Below are 17,340 nucleotides of genomic sequence, written 5' to 3'. Positions count from 1 at the left end.
TCCAAATCATGTACTTTTGAGACTGTGTATGTAATTCCAATCAAACAGGACTTATTCAAGCTAATAAAACTTCGGCGTGTACCACAAGCTTAGAGAAAGTGGGGCGCATTAAGAAAGAGACCCATGAGAACGCCAGCAAGAGTGCCGGCGATCGGAATCGTAGCGATCCAGGCGAGAAGAAGGAGGCCAACTCGCTGGAAGTTCACAGCCTTGAGGGTTCCGTTACATAGGCCAACTCCAACAGTAGCTCCGGTAATACACATCGATGTAGAGACAGGGAGCGAGAACTGAGAGAAGACCAAGACGGTAATAGCGGCACCCATTTCCATTGAGCAACCTCTGCTCGGGGAGTGGTATGTGATCTTATTACCCATAACTGTTGTGCAAAGTCAGCGTTGCTTCATAAGCATATATCGAGACTTGACTTACCCTTCATGATGTTGTAGCCATATGTGATGAGTCCAAGTGAGATAGTTGCCGAGAGGACAGCAATCTGCCAAAGAGGGACCGGGGCTTTTGACGCAGCAGCATTGCCAGTGGACCAAGCCGAGTAGATCACAGCCCAGGGACCGACAGAATTACCAATATCGTTGGCGCCGTGCGCGAATGACGCAGTGCAGGCAGTAAGGACTTGAACGAACGAATAAGTGTGCTCGACTTCGTTGGGATACTTTGTAGCGTGAGCGTAGACGCGCTGCATCCGTTTTCCCTCGGGAGTGCCAGCGATACCGCTCTGGGCAGCATGAATGTCATAGTGAAGGCCATATAGAGCACCGCAAACAATGGTCGCAGGAATACGCTTGGCCATAATCTTGATGTTGTGTAGCTCATATATTTGACCGGCGCCGAGCTGGTTCTTCTCCAGTGTGCGCATAGCCCAGCCGAGAGGGCCACTCTTCTGCAAGAGCTTTCGGCGGAGCTTATCCTCGCCCTCGGCCATAATCTCTTTGTAGGTCTTCTGTGGAGCTATGGTAGTGGTAGTCGCAGGGTTTTTCTCGTACTCTGGGCCTCGCTCGATGCTGGCGGAGCTGTTGGACCGAGGCGAAGAAAGCTCACTTTCATCATCCTGGACAACAGCATAATCAGGTACTTTGGCCACCTCCGCATCGGCAGGAGGGACACGGCTGAAAAGTAGGGGACCTTGGAGGAACATCCACCACTTGACCGTGTAATCCTTCTTGAGGACCTTCGCATGTACATAAGGAACAAAGAAAAGGGCAGCCATAACAGCGACGCCTGCACCTGTTCCCATGGTCACAGATGCGACATACCAAGCCGGCTTCTGGCCCAATCCAAGTCGAGGAGAGCCTTTGTAGACGACCGAGAGTGTACAGATGGTAGCGGCTATAAGGAAGAAGAAGGGCGAAGTGTACACGGCCCACTTGACAGGGTTCTTGCGCACGTGTACAACAAGTTTGATGAGCATGAAGATGGTAGCTCCGAACCCAGCGGAGATGGCAGGAGCCATACCAAGACCAGCAAAGATGGCACCGAGGCCTTTGCCACCATTCCATCCCCATTGGACTTGGGAAGCTCCAACTGTCGCAACACCAACACCAGCTACTGCTGAGATGAGTGAGTAGGTCGATGAAACGTGAGCGGAGTGCTTGGTGCACCACATGACCCATATAGAAGCAGCTGCTAGAGCGCATGTGAATGCGAGCATCTGGACTCCGGCATTGTCTTGGAAAGCCGAGTTGGGGATAATTCCATTCTTGATGGTGCTAGCGGTTCTGGCACCAACGGTGATGGCTCCAAGCATTTCGAATATGGTACCAAAGATCATGGCTTGTCGGTATGATATCGATCTCGACGAGACACTCGTCGCCCAAGCGTTGGCTACATCGTCTGCGAGAATTGACATGTCAGTTATCCGCCATAATTCACCGTAGGTATGACCTCGGGCTTGCAGCACTTACTCGCGCCATTGTTGAAAGCATCGAGCAGAGCAAAAAATGTTCCGATAACGAATACGTAGGTGTACTGGTCGAGTGCCATTGTGAACGATCGAATAGCAACAAGATGTTCAGGGATGATGTTCCTTCACAATCTTGCCGATGTTGGAAGAGCCATTTCTCTCGAGGACTATTCCTCACTTATAAGGTCCATCTCACATCCTTCTGCTGCTCCGAGAACCTTTCAGTGGCTGAGCATACCAAGACTATACAAATCGTCTGTATTACACATAGAACTACTGGAACACGCCTGATATGCCTATGATTTTGCTCATTGATCGCCTTTACATTTTCGCCAAGGAAGAGAAAGCAAGAGAAGTGGTGTCTCGAGAGGAAGGACAGGGTCTCGGCACCACTTGGCGAATCTACCAAGCAACTCTCGAGTCTCCCTGTCACAGAGCTTCGAACCCCCACGTGTGCGGCTAAGACGGATTTGGCTTCGGTCTGACCAATCACAACACACGATCCACAGCGCCTCTCCAAGTCTTCCAAGAAAACCGTCGACTTCTTAGCAACACTGTGGATGAGTGACAGAGCACCTCTCATGTCTCTCTGAGCGATGCACGTGTTTCCAAACAAGGCCAACGTGATACTTGTAGTCGAGCCTGGCTCGTCTTTCTAGGAACCGCGGAATGATGCTCGACACTTTACTTCGTGACTTGCCCTCAGCAACACCGCAATTTTGTCTTTACGATGCTCACTGTCGCAACCGCCAGCATCATCGCCGTGACAGAGTTGCAGCCTATGGGGCCCAGCAGAGTCCAGGCTGCTGTATCGTGAGTCTCTGTCGCCTGAAGTAGAACAATTACCACGCTCCTGGACGACTCGATGCTTTTGCCACTCGCGAGAGCGAGCATGAAATACCTCTTGGCGAAATTTTCCTGGCAGTAAACAGATCTTGAGTATTGAGAGACCGACACTTCTCAGTCATATTCATGCTGGCTTCGATATTGCCGACCATTAGCATGTGTAAAACATAGCATGCGACAATTGTATTTGTGAGGTACGACCAGTTGCATGGGTAGATGTTTTGGGACTTGTCCTCAGCATATCCCCACTTTTGCCCCCTCGGACCTCCTATGTGGGGTAGCTTATACATGCCAGATAACACCACAGCAGTTGAGCATGGTAACAGGACCCCTCCAACGCTACGTTGATTTATTCATCTCAGTGTAAAGGAACGTGCTGGGAGTCCTGAGCCAGATGATATCTTTCTTACACGCAGCATAGTGCTGACCAAGATAATCCGAGAACAGACGCTGTGCGTATGCCAGCCGTCGTCCATATCATAGTACCTTGGTACAGGTGGGGCATCTTCTACCGAGATGTGCCTAATCTACTCCGTACCCTGCTTGTGTAAGGACGACCCTCGTTGGAATCCTCCAATGATAAGAGACAACCCTGCAGGAGATATACGATAAGACACTATCAGTCTGTATGACTTTGTCGCAAGAGTGGAGATAGGCATCCGGGCTATATAAATCATTTAACACAGCATGGCACACTCTTGCATATGTTATGCAGGATATATTGCAATACACTTGAGAGATGGAGAGTGAAAAACCCAGTAAACAAGATGCCGTCGTATGGCAGGCCGACACCGAGACAGGTGTTGTTCAAGTCGCAGATTTCCACATCGCCGTTGACCGAGCATATGTGCGAAAAGTCGACTTCTATTTGTTACCTTTTCTTTCCATCATGTACTTTTTCAATTCTATCGATCGAAGCAATCTTGGAAATGCGAAAACAGACGGCATAGACAAAGACCTAAATTTTGTCGGTAACGAGTACTCGCTACTGCTCCTGCTGTTCTACATACCAAATGGACTCCTAGATCTTCCTCTTAATATGCTCACTAAGCGCTTCTCTGGACGAGTAATGCTACCAACCTTTATGCTTGGTTGGGGGTCTATGGCTCTAATTCAGTGCGCGCCAACGAGTTTTGGTGGCCTCCTCGCAGTCAGACTGATCCTTGGAGCGTTCGAGGCAGGGTTCTTTGCTGGCACTATCTTCTATCTATCTCTCTTTTATACCCGCGGAGAGCTTGGATTCCGCATTGCCATATACTTCGGATCAGCATTGCTCGCGTCCGCATTCTCGGGTCTCATATCATACGGCGTCTTCCAGACACACGACCCACATGTCCAGGGCTGGCAACTTCTGTTCATCATCGAAGGTGGCCTAACAGTCATTATCGCTGTTGTGGCCTACTTTTGGCTGCCAGCTACACCAGAGTCGGCATGGTTCCTCAAGGATGCGGAAAGACAGGTCGCGAGAACACGCATGCTTCGAGATGGATCTTCGGAAGTTGGAACCAAGTTCAGCTTCCGCGCCTGTTTCCAACACTGGGGAGATTGGAAGTTCGCACTGTGGTGTATCATCTCATTTACTTATCCTGTCGCCTTCACAACCACCGCGACGTTTCTACCTCAAATCGTTGCTCGACTGGGCTTTTCGGCTGTGAAGACCAATCTGTGGACCGTCGCGCCTAACAGTGTAGGATTTGTTGTTCTACTGTGCGTCACGAAATCTTCCGATTACTTTCGAGAGCGTACTTTTCATATCGTCCTAGCACTATGCATCTCGCTCTCCGGCATGATAGTGTTGGCGACAATAGATGTCCTGACGCACAAAGCTGCTGCATATGTTGCATGCTTCTTAATGTGTGCTGGAGCATATATCCCCTCGTGTCTAGTCCATTCTTGGCACAACAATAACAATGTTAACGAAAGCTCCAGAGCTGCCACGACTGGTGTTCTTGTCGGACTTGGAAATCTGGCGGGCATTTTGAGCACAGCGACGTTCAGGACAGAATATGCGCCGGCATACAGACCTACCCTCATCACTACATGTGCTTGTAACGTGACCTGTATCATCGCAACACTATGCTTGGGTATGTGGATGAAGTTGGAGAACAAACGTCGAGACAAAGTTCAGGGTCGTAGTACGAGATCGGAAACAGTCGATACGAGCGCTACTGTCAATGGACAAGATGATATAGGATGGAGGTACTTTACCTAGAGTACTCGGTCCCGTCCCCGTCGGGGCCAACATCAACGATTATATACAGACAAGGACACTGTGGAGAGAACAAGATGCATAAATTAGGAAGACGTATTTTCCCTTGATCGAGAGACTGTCTCTGTGAAATCGTAATCTCGCTTTCACCGTAAGTCCTTCGTAGGACAGGGCTGCCATTACCGTGTCCTAACTGTAAAATGACCACTTTATCGCGGGCTCGAAGACTTAGATTTTGATTAGATAGAGTATCCTCGCATTAGTGCTAGCGAGTGGCAACACTCATCTCATCGGATCACATTGGAGGGGCCAGCGCCATTTTGACACGCTATACTTTGTCAGCATATCAACCAATAGCTCTTGCTTCCGCAACAACCACTCACCCTCAATCCCAGCGAAGCCACAACGCCAAGAGCGGCGGCTGCATGAACCAGAATGAAACTGTACGGTAGGATAAGTCAGCAATTCTAAAACCATAGATACGAGTAGCCACTTCTCAGCATTTCGGGATGCTACATCTTCTGGCTTCAATCAAACTCACATGTTCCGGAGCGCCCCCATTATTATCTCCAAAGCGTTCACACGTTCGATCGGCGTCAATGTTGAGAGTAGGTCCCCGCTCAGTCCAAGCAACGCGGCCTGTAGCTCTGGACGAGAGTAGTCACTTAGGAGAATTTCGAGACTATTGAGTGCGCTGTAAGGTATGTCTATCAGTGGTGTCACTGGCGCCGTGCTGTACCCGGAAAAGCAGGGTTGGGAAGCCGTTGTGTCTGTATTAGTGTCGGGGAAAGAATCGATGGGGTAACTGCCTAAAGAGGCGCATTGCCTTTGCAGACCATGTGGCGATGATGTGAGTGGTGTTGAAACTGTTTGAACCGAATTAGATCGATCTTACTGCTTGTTGACGATTGTGATGTCCTGCTCATGCGAGATAGGGTCGTTTTCAGATATCTGCGCTGCAGTCGTGATCTTCCTGAAACTCTCGAGTTCTTCCATACACGATTTTAATCGTTTCCCTATAACAGATCAGAGATGTATTGTCGTTTTAGCACCATCATTGACCTCACGATATGCCCTTTGAGCAATGCGATTCTGAAGTTTCTTGCGCTGTGTGACATCTTGAATGTGTGCCAAATTTTCCTCTCGAATCTGCGCGACATCCCCGATTCGTTTAGAACTACCCATAAGCCTAGTCGGCATTTATGAAATATATATCACTCTCGAAAAAGACCTTGTAGACCAATATTCATGCAAGACTCATGAATTCAATGTAAATAAAATCGACAAACGAACGGTGTAGTGCATCCATAACGGATTATCGTGACCGTGCCCGAGTGAAACCTAGAACAGGTCGGTGGTCTCTACCATACAAGTCTCAGGCGGGCAGGAAGATGGCCTCTTAGCTGTGTTATAGGCCAGAAGTGGAAGCCTAATACGTAGAGCTGAGCTCTGGATGGGGCGCTCCTGCTGTAATCTGGCGATCATCGGGTCATCTTGTCTGGGACCACTGTGAATCGTGATCCAGTTCGTGACTTGCTGTAGATCACTTTGTGGTCAATAGGGAATTTCTCATGTGCTATTGAGCTAACGCGTGGCTATGACCCGGAACGGATGAACTGGATCAATCTGAAAACTTGATCGCGACTGTGAGTGTTCGGAGGCGTCAGACAAAGAAAGACTTTCTCTGCAATGATGCAATCACCTCCACCTGCCCTGGAAGGGGCCATTTAGGTTTGGCCGCCTACCAGATGGCGATAATGGCAGTGGATCGGTGGAACCTTCCCAGTCTGAGAGGCATCTGTAATTTGGCAGGATAATTGTTTGTGGCTTCGGCTGGGCGCAAACGTAGTATTGGGGGCCACGACACCCTACTGCAGTATTATCGCAAGGCATCCCACTATCACCAGTCAGGTGTGTCTGATACTGGACAGTCCTTACATTGCGGTCAAAAGAGTCTTGCTTGGATATCTGGACTGCGAGCTACAGCAAATAGATCCAACTGACAGTCTTTGCACCGTGTGTGCAGAAAGCTTGTTCTGCAAAGGGCCAGCGATTAAACCATTTAGGCCACATGCCTGCAGACAAAAACCCTTACAGATGCGGGGTCGAGGTTTCTGGGCCGCACCGTCGCGCAAGACATACAATTGAGTGCAGTCTACCGCATTTGCCTTACTCATGGGGTTTTCGATGCCTGGCAAAGCGTCGTTATGTGATTCATATCTGCAAGACTGCGCGAATAATATGGCTGATCTGATTGAGTCAGATCACGAGGAATTCTGCAAGCGTTTGCAGTGCATGCCATGCTATTGTTCCATGTCCACAATCCTACGGATTCCTTCCACTATCACGGAACACAGGTCACACGGAGCTGGGCGATCCAAGGATGCGTTGTGTGCTTGGTGCCAACAGATCATGAACATGCACAGAAGTGGAATTCAATCAGCAGCAGTGTTCCACCCTTGGCCGAGTTCCGGATCCTCACCAAGGGATTTCAGCTAGTAGTGCCTACAACATCTGGAGAATAAGGGTTCCAGGACTATCAGCTTTGATATTCGATCATCAAGTGGTTCGAACCAATTTACCGAGTGTGGGGCCCTGATCCCCATTCCTCAATTTACGTCTGTTCAAGGCGCCAACGATCTGGCACTTGCCTTTGTGGCTGCATCACTGACGCCATGTTTGCGTCGTCGTATTTGTGCTTAGAAATCCATCAGTGCCTCTTGCCTCTAGCACCCACAGTTTGGTCATCTCTGTCACGATCAAAGAGGAGAGAAGGATACACGTATACTATTTAAGAGTAGTCAAGTACAGTCATCGTATCAGCTCGCTCCTCAGCAAACCAGACATCCTAAGGCCAGAGGTTAACAAAACTCAAGAATTGCAAAAACTTCCCAGGAAATCATGACTACCACGAAGTTCGAGGGCTGGTTCGGATTCGACAAAGAAACTGGCGTTGGTGGGATGATATGGCAGCAGTTCGAGCCGAAGAGGTTCGACGATACTGACATCGACATACAAATCACGCACTGTGTTACGTCTCTCCAACAGTATTTGATGGTAGATATCTATCTTTAGTAGCATGCTGAATGTTGCCAACGACAAGAATTTGCGGCACCGACGTCCACTCGCTCAGAAGCGGCTTATTTCCTACAGACTTTTCTTGCTGTCCTGGCCATGAGTATCGTCTCCTTCACGATCTTCTCTTGGCGGCTATCGGCTAACAAGGTATGGTAGAATCATTGCAAAGTCACTCAAGTCGGCAGCAGAGCCGTTGGTGGTTTCAAGACCGGAGATACCGGGGGCGTTGGCTCTCAGATCGGCTGTAAGTGTATACTCCTCTGCCACGATTTCATCAACACTTCTAGAAAATCGTTGACAAGTTCGAAAGCGTGCTCCGACTGTGACGCCTGTTCTTCAGGCAAACAGAACTTCTGCCCGAAGCTGATCGGTACATATGGAAGCCGTTACCCAGATGGCCAGAAGACGTACGGAGGCTTTGCTAGTTTCTGGCGCGGGCCATCGGCTTGGGTCTTTGCGATCCCCCAGGGTATGTGGCCAGCTGAAGCTGCGCCCATGCTGTGCGGTGGCATGACCCTCTACGCCCTTTTGAAACGCTTCAATTGTGGGCCTGGCAAGAACGTCGGCATCGTCGGTGCCGGCGGCCTCGGTCATTTTGGCATCCTCTTGCGAAAGCACTCGACGCCGAAAAAGTCGATGCTCTGTCGCGTGGCACGGCCAAGACAGCCGACATGCTCAAGCTAGGTGCAACAGACTACATATCGACTGATGAGGACAGCGAGTGGGAGACCAAGCACGCCAGTACGCTCGACATTATCATCTGCACAGTCAGCGCACCGCAGGTACCACTCGACGGTTTCTTGAGCCTTCTCCGTACCAATGGTGCTTTCGTCCAGCTCGGCGCGCCTGCTTTGCCTCCAATTAACATGTTCTCGATCATCCTCAAAAGGCTTACCCTGAGCGGCTCACTCATTGGGCCACCTGATCAGATCCGCGAGATGCTTGATTTTGCCGTCAAGCATGATATACATCCTCATATTCAGGAACGCAACATGACCGATGCCAACGAGGTGGTAAAGGATATGGACAAGGGCTTGGCACGCTTCAGATATGTTCTGGTCAACTGAGGACAGATAGGGAGGGAGGAGGGCTTCTCCAAGTCTACGTAGTCAGAGTGTATCAACCATGGTACGTTTGTCATACTAAATGCTATTCCCTTGTCATACTTGTGCGACACTACCTGAACGATGATCATCCAGTAGGTCTGTCAAGCCGAACATAAATTGAGCCAGTGATTAGAGGCGAGATGAGGCAGACATGTCAATTCCTTTCCCACCATGCCAAGCGAAGTCTTGGCGCCAAGTATGGTGGGCTCAGCTTTTAGCTTGGTGGGTTTGACTATATCCTCGCTTGGTGGGCTCAACTCCGAGTGTGGTGGGTTACCCTGTGCCATGAGATTGGTGTCCAGATTGCTACCTTACCTGGGCTCAACCTGACGGCCATAATTTACCGCTCATCTCCATCAACATGTCTGCCGAGGACAGCTGATAGAGCATCCACAGTTCTTGATTTGGCTCGGCCAGTAACATAACGCGCGACTGCTTTGAAAATGTTCAAACAACTCGTAGGCAGTACACATAACACCGAGAAGGTCATCCAGCCCATGTAGACAGCAGACATGTTAAGAGATGACAGTCTCTTGTATGGGTCGCTTAATTAATTCATCTGGTCTGCTCACAATGCCCCTCTGTACGACAAGCGATACTCTTGCCGCTTCTAGCAAAAGCTACACATTGCTCACGTTGGTATCCTTGTACTTTGCATCTGATTGATAAGATACGCACTCGTCTCGCGTGTCTTATACAAAACTCCTCCAGGTTCCTCTGTTGCGTAACAGTCAAGTCCTCATGAACGATATAGGCTCTTAGGCATCGCGAGCAGGTTCTCAATCAAGCTACGCAAAGCTTGTCTCTTGGAATGACCGTTTCCACGATTCTCGCCCAATATATCACAAGCAATCTTCTCTGCCAAAGTATCTGCAAGATCGTCAGCTTGTCCTCACAAAAGAATGATGGTTGCACATTCGTGACTCGAGCAAAGCACTTACAGACTATCGCCGTTGGGTGCCCCGGAGGTAGGAACGGGAACGCGCTCACGTCTACGACCCGGAGACCTGTCACCCCGATGACCTTTGCACGTGAGTCCACTACAGCATTGGAATTGCTGTGGTTCCCCATTGCACAGGTTGCCGACGCATGAACCACTGTCGAGACAGACTGCTGAATCATGAGGAGGATTTCAGCATCAGTCGTGACCTGTAATTTTCCATTAATATCGCATCTCGTCTTCGGAGACAATCTGCACATATATTCTTCCCAGGGAACGCCTCATCTACAATAAGAGCAGGTGATATAGCATTAGTTTTGGAGATCTCTCGAGCCCTCCTGTATCCGGCAACAGCCACCTCTTGATCAATAGGGTCCATGAGCCAACGGGGATCGATGAGTGGAGGGTCAGACATATCACCACTGCTGATGTCAACAGTCCCGCGTGACTGTGGTGCTTGGAGTGCCATTGCGATGGTCGTGTAGTCACACCCATCAGCCCTGCTGGTAACCGAGATAGCCACCAATACTGAGAAATCCTATCTCGGGCCAGTCGGCTGGCAGAGCCTTGAGGGTCTTCTGCGAATTTGCAGAAAGCGTCCTGCGGAGGCCTTGGGGTAGCTTCTCCCACCCACCGAAGTCGCCTCCTGGGCTAGTAAGAAAACCAACATGTTGGGTGTCAAATTCCTCGGCAGTTTGGATGGCAAATTGGGCATCTGCTAGCGAAAAGCCCGTAATGGCGTTCACACGGTAACTCGGTCCCATGAGAACATGATCCTGTATATTATTGCGTGTTTCCTCGAATCGGCGCATTCAAATTCCATCTTACCTGCATGTTCTGGCCTACACCAGGTCTGTTCGTGACTATAGGAATGTTGTGTTTCGCCAGAGCCACAGCGGGACCAATCCCCGAGACCATCAATAATTGGGGAGACTAGAAGACTCCCACAGAGATAATCACTTCTCTCCTGGCTGACACAGTGTACTATTTAGTCCCAGTGGTAATAACAACGCCTGTTGCACGCTTCGCCGAGTCGAAGACAATCTTCTTACCCAGGGTCAATGGGTAGACCTTCAGATTAGACCTGTTTCCTGCCGGAGTTAGAAATGCTGTCTGGGACGATTCGCGCCTTTGTGATGGCGATTGGAGTGTTGCGATGACATAGGAAGATCCAACGAGTGCGCCGCTGGTCAAGCCATTGATCGCCCTGGTGCTGAGCTCCTGCATACCTTTCTGGACGTAAGACGACATCGCCATGGCGTAATTGGGGAATGTGATGGAAAGCGGACCGCCTCCCCTCCCGAGACTACTTTGATCATACTGAGGCGTTGTATTCGCAGCTCTATTGACCATATCTGGAGGTGTGAAGTTCAAACTTTTCTCGAAGTATGGCAGAAGTCCTATGAATGTGTAGCTCTGGTCGCCAACCATATCGGCCCATTTCGCATACGAGTCTTTTGTCCCTCTTGGGGTACCCACGTAGTTGCAGGCACTACTACCTCCAAGGCATTTGCCCCGAGCATAGTGGACTGATGCGTTCAGTGCCCCCTTGGAAAACATCAGCAATACCGTGAAAAAGAAGGCGTCCTTCCATAGGACACCAAAGGTTGACACGCGAGTCTCGAACCATGAAGCCCCAACGACTCACCAATTGAGGAGTAGTGACAAAGCCCCAGTCGATATCTGGGACACTGTCGCTGGGGTCTGTCCCAGTCCACAAAGAATCGAAGAGGGGTATATCACTGGAATTTCCATACGACTCATGATAGTCACCAGCCTCGATCACCGCTACTGAATTCGATGGGTCTTCAGACAACCTCGCAGCCATGAGCAAGCCAGCGGTACCTCCACCGACTATCACGTAGTCATAAGTTGCACTTCCCGGGTTTGTGTAGGCAACGTTGCTGGGAGATGAGTGTCTTGGTCACAGCGCTGGTGCCGCTTCTGCGAAATGGCGGAAAGCTAGGGCAAGCACTGTGATACGGAGAGAATGATTCATGATGTAGACAGATATGAGCAAGTCAAAAGAACATGAGCTTATTGGTGATTACAACCAGATGTATAACCACATATATATATACCGCTCAGAGTCTGGTCGCAACGTGAGTTTGTGATCAGTCCATTAGTGCCACTCACATTTTCGCAATGGTTCGAAGGCCCACCGGCCCAGCCCGACGAACAAGCCGTTCTTGACTTCGCCACTCGTCACATTATTCATGATGTGCTATGAATCTCATGACTGGTCGACAGTTGGGGCGCCACATCGAGAATGTCAAGTGTGCAGACACAGCCTTAGATTATCTTAGTTCCTTTGTCTGGGACTGCAACTTCTGGAACGACTCGGAGGCCGTGATCAATAGCTTGTACGGTATTATGGCTCCCGTCTATCTGCAAAGGCAGTATGGTGGAGCATTCCCGAGGTATTCGGTTGATAAGTCTACGCCATGTCGTATTTCGACGCTCACCACCGAGGGGCACTCATACCATCACTCGTGGGGTCCGATCAATAGGCTATGTCTGAGTGTTTACCGAGGGCACAACATGTTGCTTCGCAAGGGCTACACCATATCCTTCCTTCACTCTTCAGACCAAAATAGACGGACAATGGTCTAAGTCTGTTATGTGAGGAGAGCATGGTCGAAGCGAAAGCCCCGAGATCCTGCAGGACCAACATCTTCATCGCCGCTGTGAGGTGCCCATAGCTGGAACTTTGGTCTCAGCTACTGCCCATGAAACATCTTCATATTTGGAAATAGCAAAAGTGCCTGTGTTGTAAGGATCGACACACTAAAGATACTAATCGCGGGATGTGTAGTTGGACCGTCGGAACAAGGTGCTCGGTCATCTTCCGGACTTGGGAGAAGAGTTAGCCATGCGTCGTCTGCACGCGATGGGCGAGGATATCCGACGGGTGTACGATCCAGGAGCCGTAATCAACATTGCATCGGATGGTGTGTTACTTAACGGTGAGATCAGTCCGAACGTCACAAGAGAGAGTGTGTGAGATGAGCAAAGAAGCTTATCTCGGGAGTGTGGAAAAGTGTCGTACAGAAGTCGAAGAAGGGTTCGCTCTAGCGGAGGAGACACTGACGACGTTGATTAAGAATGACAAGGACACAAGCTTGACCTACTGCGGCATGGTGAGATTTCTACAGTCAGAGATGGAAAGCAGCGCGGCCGTCGTAGGGCGAGCAAATTCGGCCAAGACAAGGCTCTACAAGAAGACGGCGAGAAAGATGATGCAGCGATCGGAAGCATTTACACTTGCGATTCGGACGTTGAATCCTCATCACGTTCGACTGTCCATGCACCCGTCATCTGGCACAAACAAGCTTTCGATTGCGTTGATACCGGCCAAGGATGGGAGTTTTCAGAAGTCACCATGGCACAGCTGTGTGGCGGTTGACAATGATGGAGGTTATTGCTGCGTGCATGCCGAGGACGTCAGAGAGAGTCATGACCTGGTGTTCGAGCGAGGGCGGGCATGTTATTCATCGCGCGCGCGCAGTGGTCAGAGTCTACAGGAGAGTTACAGACGATATTCAGAGATTGTTGGCGACATGAGTTACCTACAGGTAGTTTGAGGATAGGTAGCTAGGCTACTACAAGGTAATTATGGAGGTGTTGCAGGGTTGAGAGATTGTGACTAAGGTAAGCCAGGCTTCAGTCTTGGCACTTGGCACTTGGCACTTGCCCTTTGAATGCTCTCCTGATGCGGAAGCGACGCCCGTCACATTCCTCTCAGCTACTGTAAGGTACAGTACCTTATTTTGAGCTCTTCATCAACCACTGCACTTCCTGCACTTGAGCCATCGCTCTTCATCTCATAGTTGGCGGTATATCTGTTCTTGAGTTTGTCATCCTCCAAGTCCGCGACAATCACGACCGTTCGCTGCCGATCCGCTTCTCTGCCTGGCCGTATCTGTCGCCGGTCACACCATTCTTCAGCGATCTCCAGTGCTTGCTTTGCAGGCCTGGAGGGTGTGACTTGTGGCAGAACCGCCACGGCATTGAGAGAGTGGTCCGCAAAAAACGGTCTTGATGTGTCTCTGATGAAGACGGGTGTCCAGGTCGATAGCTCTATACCGCCTCTCTTTCGCCCCACGCCTACGCTGGCGAGAGATATCGAAACAGAATCACAAGTGTCTGTCTTTCTCTCATGTGACGAGCCGTTGTCAAGACTGATGAATTGGTCTCATACTGGGTCGTGAGTATTTGTTGAAGTGATGAAAGCGTCGGATGCCTGGTTGCTTCGCAGGAAGCCTGCCCTTGCTCACGTGACAGATTTCGACGACGACGACAACGACGACGACGATGCGTCTCATTTGTTTGAGCTCTATGTCAAACATGATGAAACGACTGCCGAAGCGTCAATAACCATGCGCCATAGCCTCGAATTGGAAGCATCGGACAGGCCGTGTACTCTTTCACTCCTCATTCGCCCCGAAAACATGATCCGCTGTGACTTGATGTCGAACCTTGTGCCGCAGCGTCTGCTCTCGTCGATGCCGGATGATTCCATCAAGAGCGCCGCCGACGTGCTCAGTCTGACACTGACCCTCAGGGCTGCCGGTCGCGTCATCTGTCCACAGACCAATCTGCCCATGCGCCCGCAGAAGCCCGAAGAGCACAGCTTCATCGCCTTCTCTCGCATCTGCCAGGCGACTCGCCTCACCATCTACCTCGGGAGGAAGCAGCTCTCGAAGGATCGATGGCTTCGCCTAGAGAAATTCGCACAATGTGTGACAGACCAAAAGCTGCATTCGCCTGCAATCGACCTGCGGAGACTCGCCGGCGGCAGTGGAGCGCAAGAGTGTGACTGGAGCGACATTCATCCCGCCTCTCTACTCGGTCCTCCAGGCTACAGCCAGTCGCTGTCGCCGTCGCGTGCTTCTGTGCCCGTCAAGAAGCGGCCTCGGAATAAATCAACAAGTCCAGCAGCCTTCGATCGGCCTCTGTTCAAGCGCGCGCTGTTCAACACGCCTCCGCCAGGCTCTCCCACGGAGGTCAACACCCCCAGCACCCAAGGCACCGGCACTTCAGCCTGCTCAAGAGATGGGAAATCAGACATTCGGCCGACGCCTTTCCACAAGAACATTGCTGCCTCCGCAGATGTCGTGCGCATGCTCAGCGAGACGTTCAAGCGATTGCCGCCGGAGCTCATCAAGAGTGCATTCCAACAGGCCTTTGCTCATCTACAACCAGCGCCCTGTCTGGACTTGGATCTTTCCATTCATGCGACACAAGAACAGCAAAAGGTTCCGACGAGACCAGAACAAGTATCGCCAGTCAGGCCGACTCGCCTTGACCCTCTCTTACGTGCTGAACTCGATCATCTGCTGGACCAGAAGCTGGGCCGCCGACTTGAAACGTTCGTTGATGTCAAATTACCCAGCATCACTGATACCATCTTGAATGCAAATATGGAGACCTTTCTGTCCACTGTGAGTGACGGTCATGTCCAAGCTCAGGTAGAACTGCGTGAAGACACCGACGATGCCATTGCACAGTTGCACCAGACTCGAGACGAGGCCATACGGGACATCGAGGCGGCCATTCAACAAGGCCACGAAGATCTGGCTCGTCAGGAAGAGGACGTGATCAATGTTCTTGACGATGCGAGGAACGCTGGTCTACGGTGGAAAACTGATCTCTCCAGACGCCGCTCACTCTAATGTTAATCAAAAAGGAGAATTGCCGTGGCATTAATGATTCTCAGCCCTAATGATGGTTACGCTTTACGATCTTCCGGCTACATCGCCAATCCCCAGATGATACTCCCTCCTCGACCTCATAAGTCGTCTTTCCCTTGCGAGCAAAAGTGGCCGATGTGCCTAGAGCATCCTCCATGAACTGCATGTAGCTCACCTTCTGATTCCGAACTTCGGCTCTGATGGAAAACGGGCTCTCGTAGGCCTTGCCGAGGACCGCGATCCTTGTGCCTCACTACCACTTCCTTCATCTCCACAGCGCTCGCCACTTCATCGTGTTCCATCATCTCAACCCGATAGTCTGGTACATCCGCCGGCCCTCTGATGCACACCCGCAGATCATGACTGGTGGTCTTTCCATACTGCGGCGAGCCAAGGCTTGATTCTGAGTTCGGATGAAGATAAACTACTGCTTGGAAGCAAAATCGACATAACCATGATCTTTGACGAAAGTCTGCAGCCACGGACCCTGTGCCTTTGCCTTTGCAAGCGTGTCGTACAATTCGGCATGGGCCTCACCGCTTATACCTTGCCCGGCTACAGACCCATCCAGACGTCGTTCATCTGTGTAATAAAATCTGAGGTCTTCCATTCAGTACCATTCTGTACAGGGGCGTGGCCACCTCGACTTACTTGTAACCCTTGGGCCCATAAGCTGATGCTGCGCATGCGATGAGATGCGCCGAGGCACTCTTACCGACGCCTAGTGTTAGCAATGCTGGCATCTGTATTGTATTCAGTGCGTTTCCAGTATATATGAATGTTCGTGAAGCTGTTGCTGGGAGAGTCGGCGAGGCGAAGGAAACCAATGTCTCCTTGATAGCCGAGAACACACTCGTAGTATTGATATCGAGGTGCTGCTGGAAGGTCTCCAGGCTTATCGCGAACGGATCCTCTTTGGTAGTCATCGCCGCTGCCGCTGCTGATTTGATTCAGAACGCTGGTCATGCGAAAGTGGGGACTATCAGTCGGTCAAGTAACTGACCATTATACACTACCATACTGGGCTCCCCAGCAAGTGTTCTGACTCTGGCGAATATGTCTGCAACAGTATCAGGCTTTGACAGATCGCCTTGAATGTGTGTGTAAGCAGAATCGTCGTCTCCCTTGACCGCGGTCCGGGACGTCAGCACGACTTTGTAGCCGTTTGCTGCAAAGGTTTGGGCAACATTAGCACCGATATTGGCTCCTGCGCCGAGTATCAACATCACTGGTAGACTGGACGACATTTTGGGATTATTATGATCTAGAGTAGTCTCAACTTGGAAGCGGACTTGTGTTGTTGTGCAGAGGGACGATGGGTAACATATGTAAGAACGCACAGCGCCAGTTGCCCCGCACCTGTGTGATTGATAATAATGAAGGGTTCTTGTACTCTGTACACAAGTTACATTTCTAATCAGGTTCGATTGGTCATCTTCCTGTAATCAGCATCATGTAGCTGTGTATCCTGTTTTGCTGGTCGATGTTGGACTTTATCAGCAAGCATCGCGTCAGAACAAGAGTGTCATAACTATGCGGCGACACGTTCG

At 50.5% G+C, this 17,340-nt stretch overlaps 5 protein-coding genes across 6 annotated transcripts; 1 reads left to right on the top strand and 4 right to left on the bottom strand.

Annotated features, from left to right (window-relative positions):
* Nucleotides 1-89: 89 nt before the first annotated feature.
* Nucleotides 90-1,998, bottom strand: AAFC00_005048 (uncharacterized protein; the record flags this gene model as incomplete). Its single annotated transcript, XM_069344776.1, has 3 exons — nucleotides 90-376; nucleotides 430-1,848; nucleotides 1,920-1,998. The coding sequence occupies 3 exons, from the start codon at nucleotides 1,996-1,998 to the stop codon at nucleotides 90-92; spliced, it is 1,785 nt and encodes a 594-aa protein (XP_069202602.1).
* Nucleotides 1,999-3,653: 1,655 nt separating this feature from the next.
* Nucleotides 3,654-4,976, top strand: AAFC00_005047 (uncharacterized protein; the record flags this gene model as incomplete). Its single annotated transcript, XM_069344775.1, has 1 exon — nucleotides 3,654-4,976. One exon carries the CDS (start codon nucleotides 3,654-3,656, stop codon nucleotides 4,974-4,976), a length of 1,323 nt encoding a protein of 440 aa, XP_069202601.1.
* Nucleotides 4,977-9,896: 4,920 nt separating this feature from the next.
* AAFC00_005046 (uncharacterized protein) lies at nucleotides 9,897-10,228 on the bottom strand (the record flags this gene model as incomplete). The annotated part of the gene is made up of 2 exons (XM_069344774.1): nucleotides 9,897-10,027; nucleotides 10,099-10,228. The coding sequence occupies 2 exons, from the start codon at nucleotides 10,226-10,228 to the stop codon at nucleotides 9,897-9,899; spliced, it is 261 nt and encodes an 86-aa protein (XP_069202600.1).
* A 363-nt stretch (nucleotides 10,229-10,591) lies between these two features.
* AAFC00_005045 (uncharacterized protein) lies at nucleotides 10,592-11,015 on the bottom strand (the record flags this gene model as incomplete). Its single annotated transcript, XM_069348221.1, has 2 exons — nucleotides 10,592-10,873; nucleotides 10,926-11,015. 2 exons carry the CDS (start codon nucleotides 11,013-11,015, stop codon nucleotides 10,592-10,594), a joined length of 372 nt encoding a protein of 123 aa, XP_069202599.1.
* Nucleotides 11,016-16,214: 5,199 nt separating this feature from the next.
* Nucleotides 16,215-17,037, bottom strand: AAFC00_005044 (uncharacterized protein; the record flags this gene model as incomplete). Of its 2 annotated transcripts, none has more annotated exons than XM_069344772.1 (3): nucleotides 16,215-16,386; nucleotides 16,442-16,730; nucleotides 16,794-17,037. In XM_069344772.1, 3 exons carry the CDS (start codon nucleotides 17,035-17,037, stop codon nucleotides 16,215-16,217), a joined length of 705 nt encoding a protein of 234 aa, XP_069202598.1. The 2 variants fall into 2 exon arrangements, with proteins under 2 accessions (XP_069202598.1, XP_069202597.1); XM_069344771.1 differs by having other exon boundaries at nucleotides 16,442-16,727.
* Nucleotides 17,038-17,340: the final 303 nt, after the last annotated feature.

Source organism: Neodothiora populina, assembly GCF_041146345.1.
Source record: "Neodothiora populina strain CPC 39397 chromosome Unknown canker_contig_5, whole genome shotgun sequence".
Lineage (NCBI taxonomy): Eukaryota > Fungi > Ascomycota > Dothideomycetes > Dothideales > Dothioraceae > Neodothiora > Neodothiora populina.
Note: the sequence above shows the minus strand (reverse complement) of the source record. Positions and strands in the feature narration are given on the sequence as shown.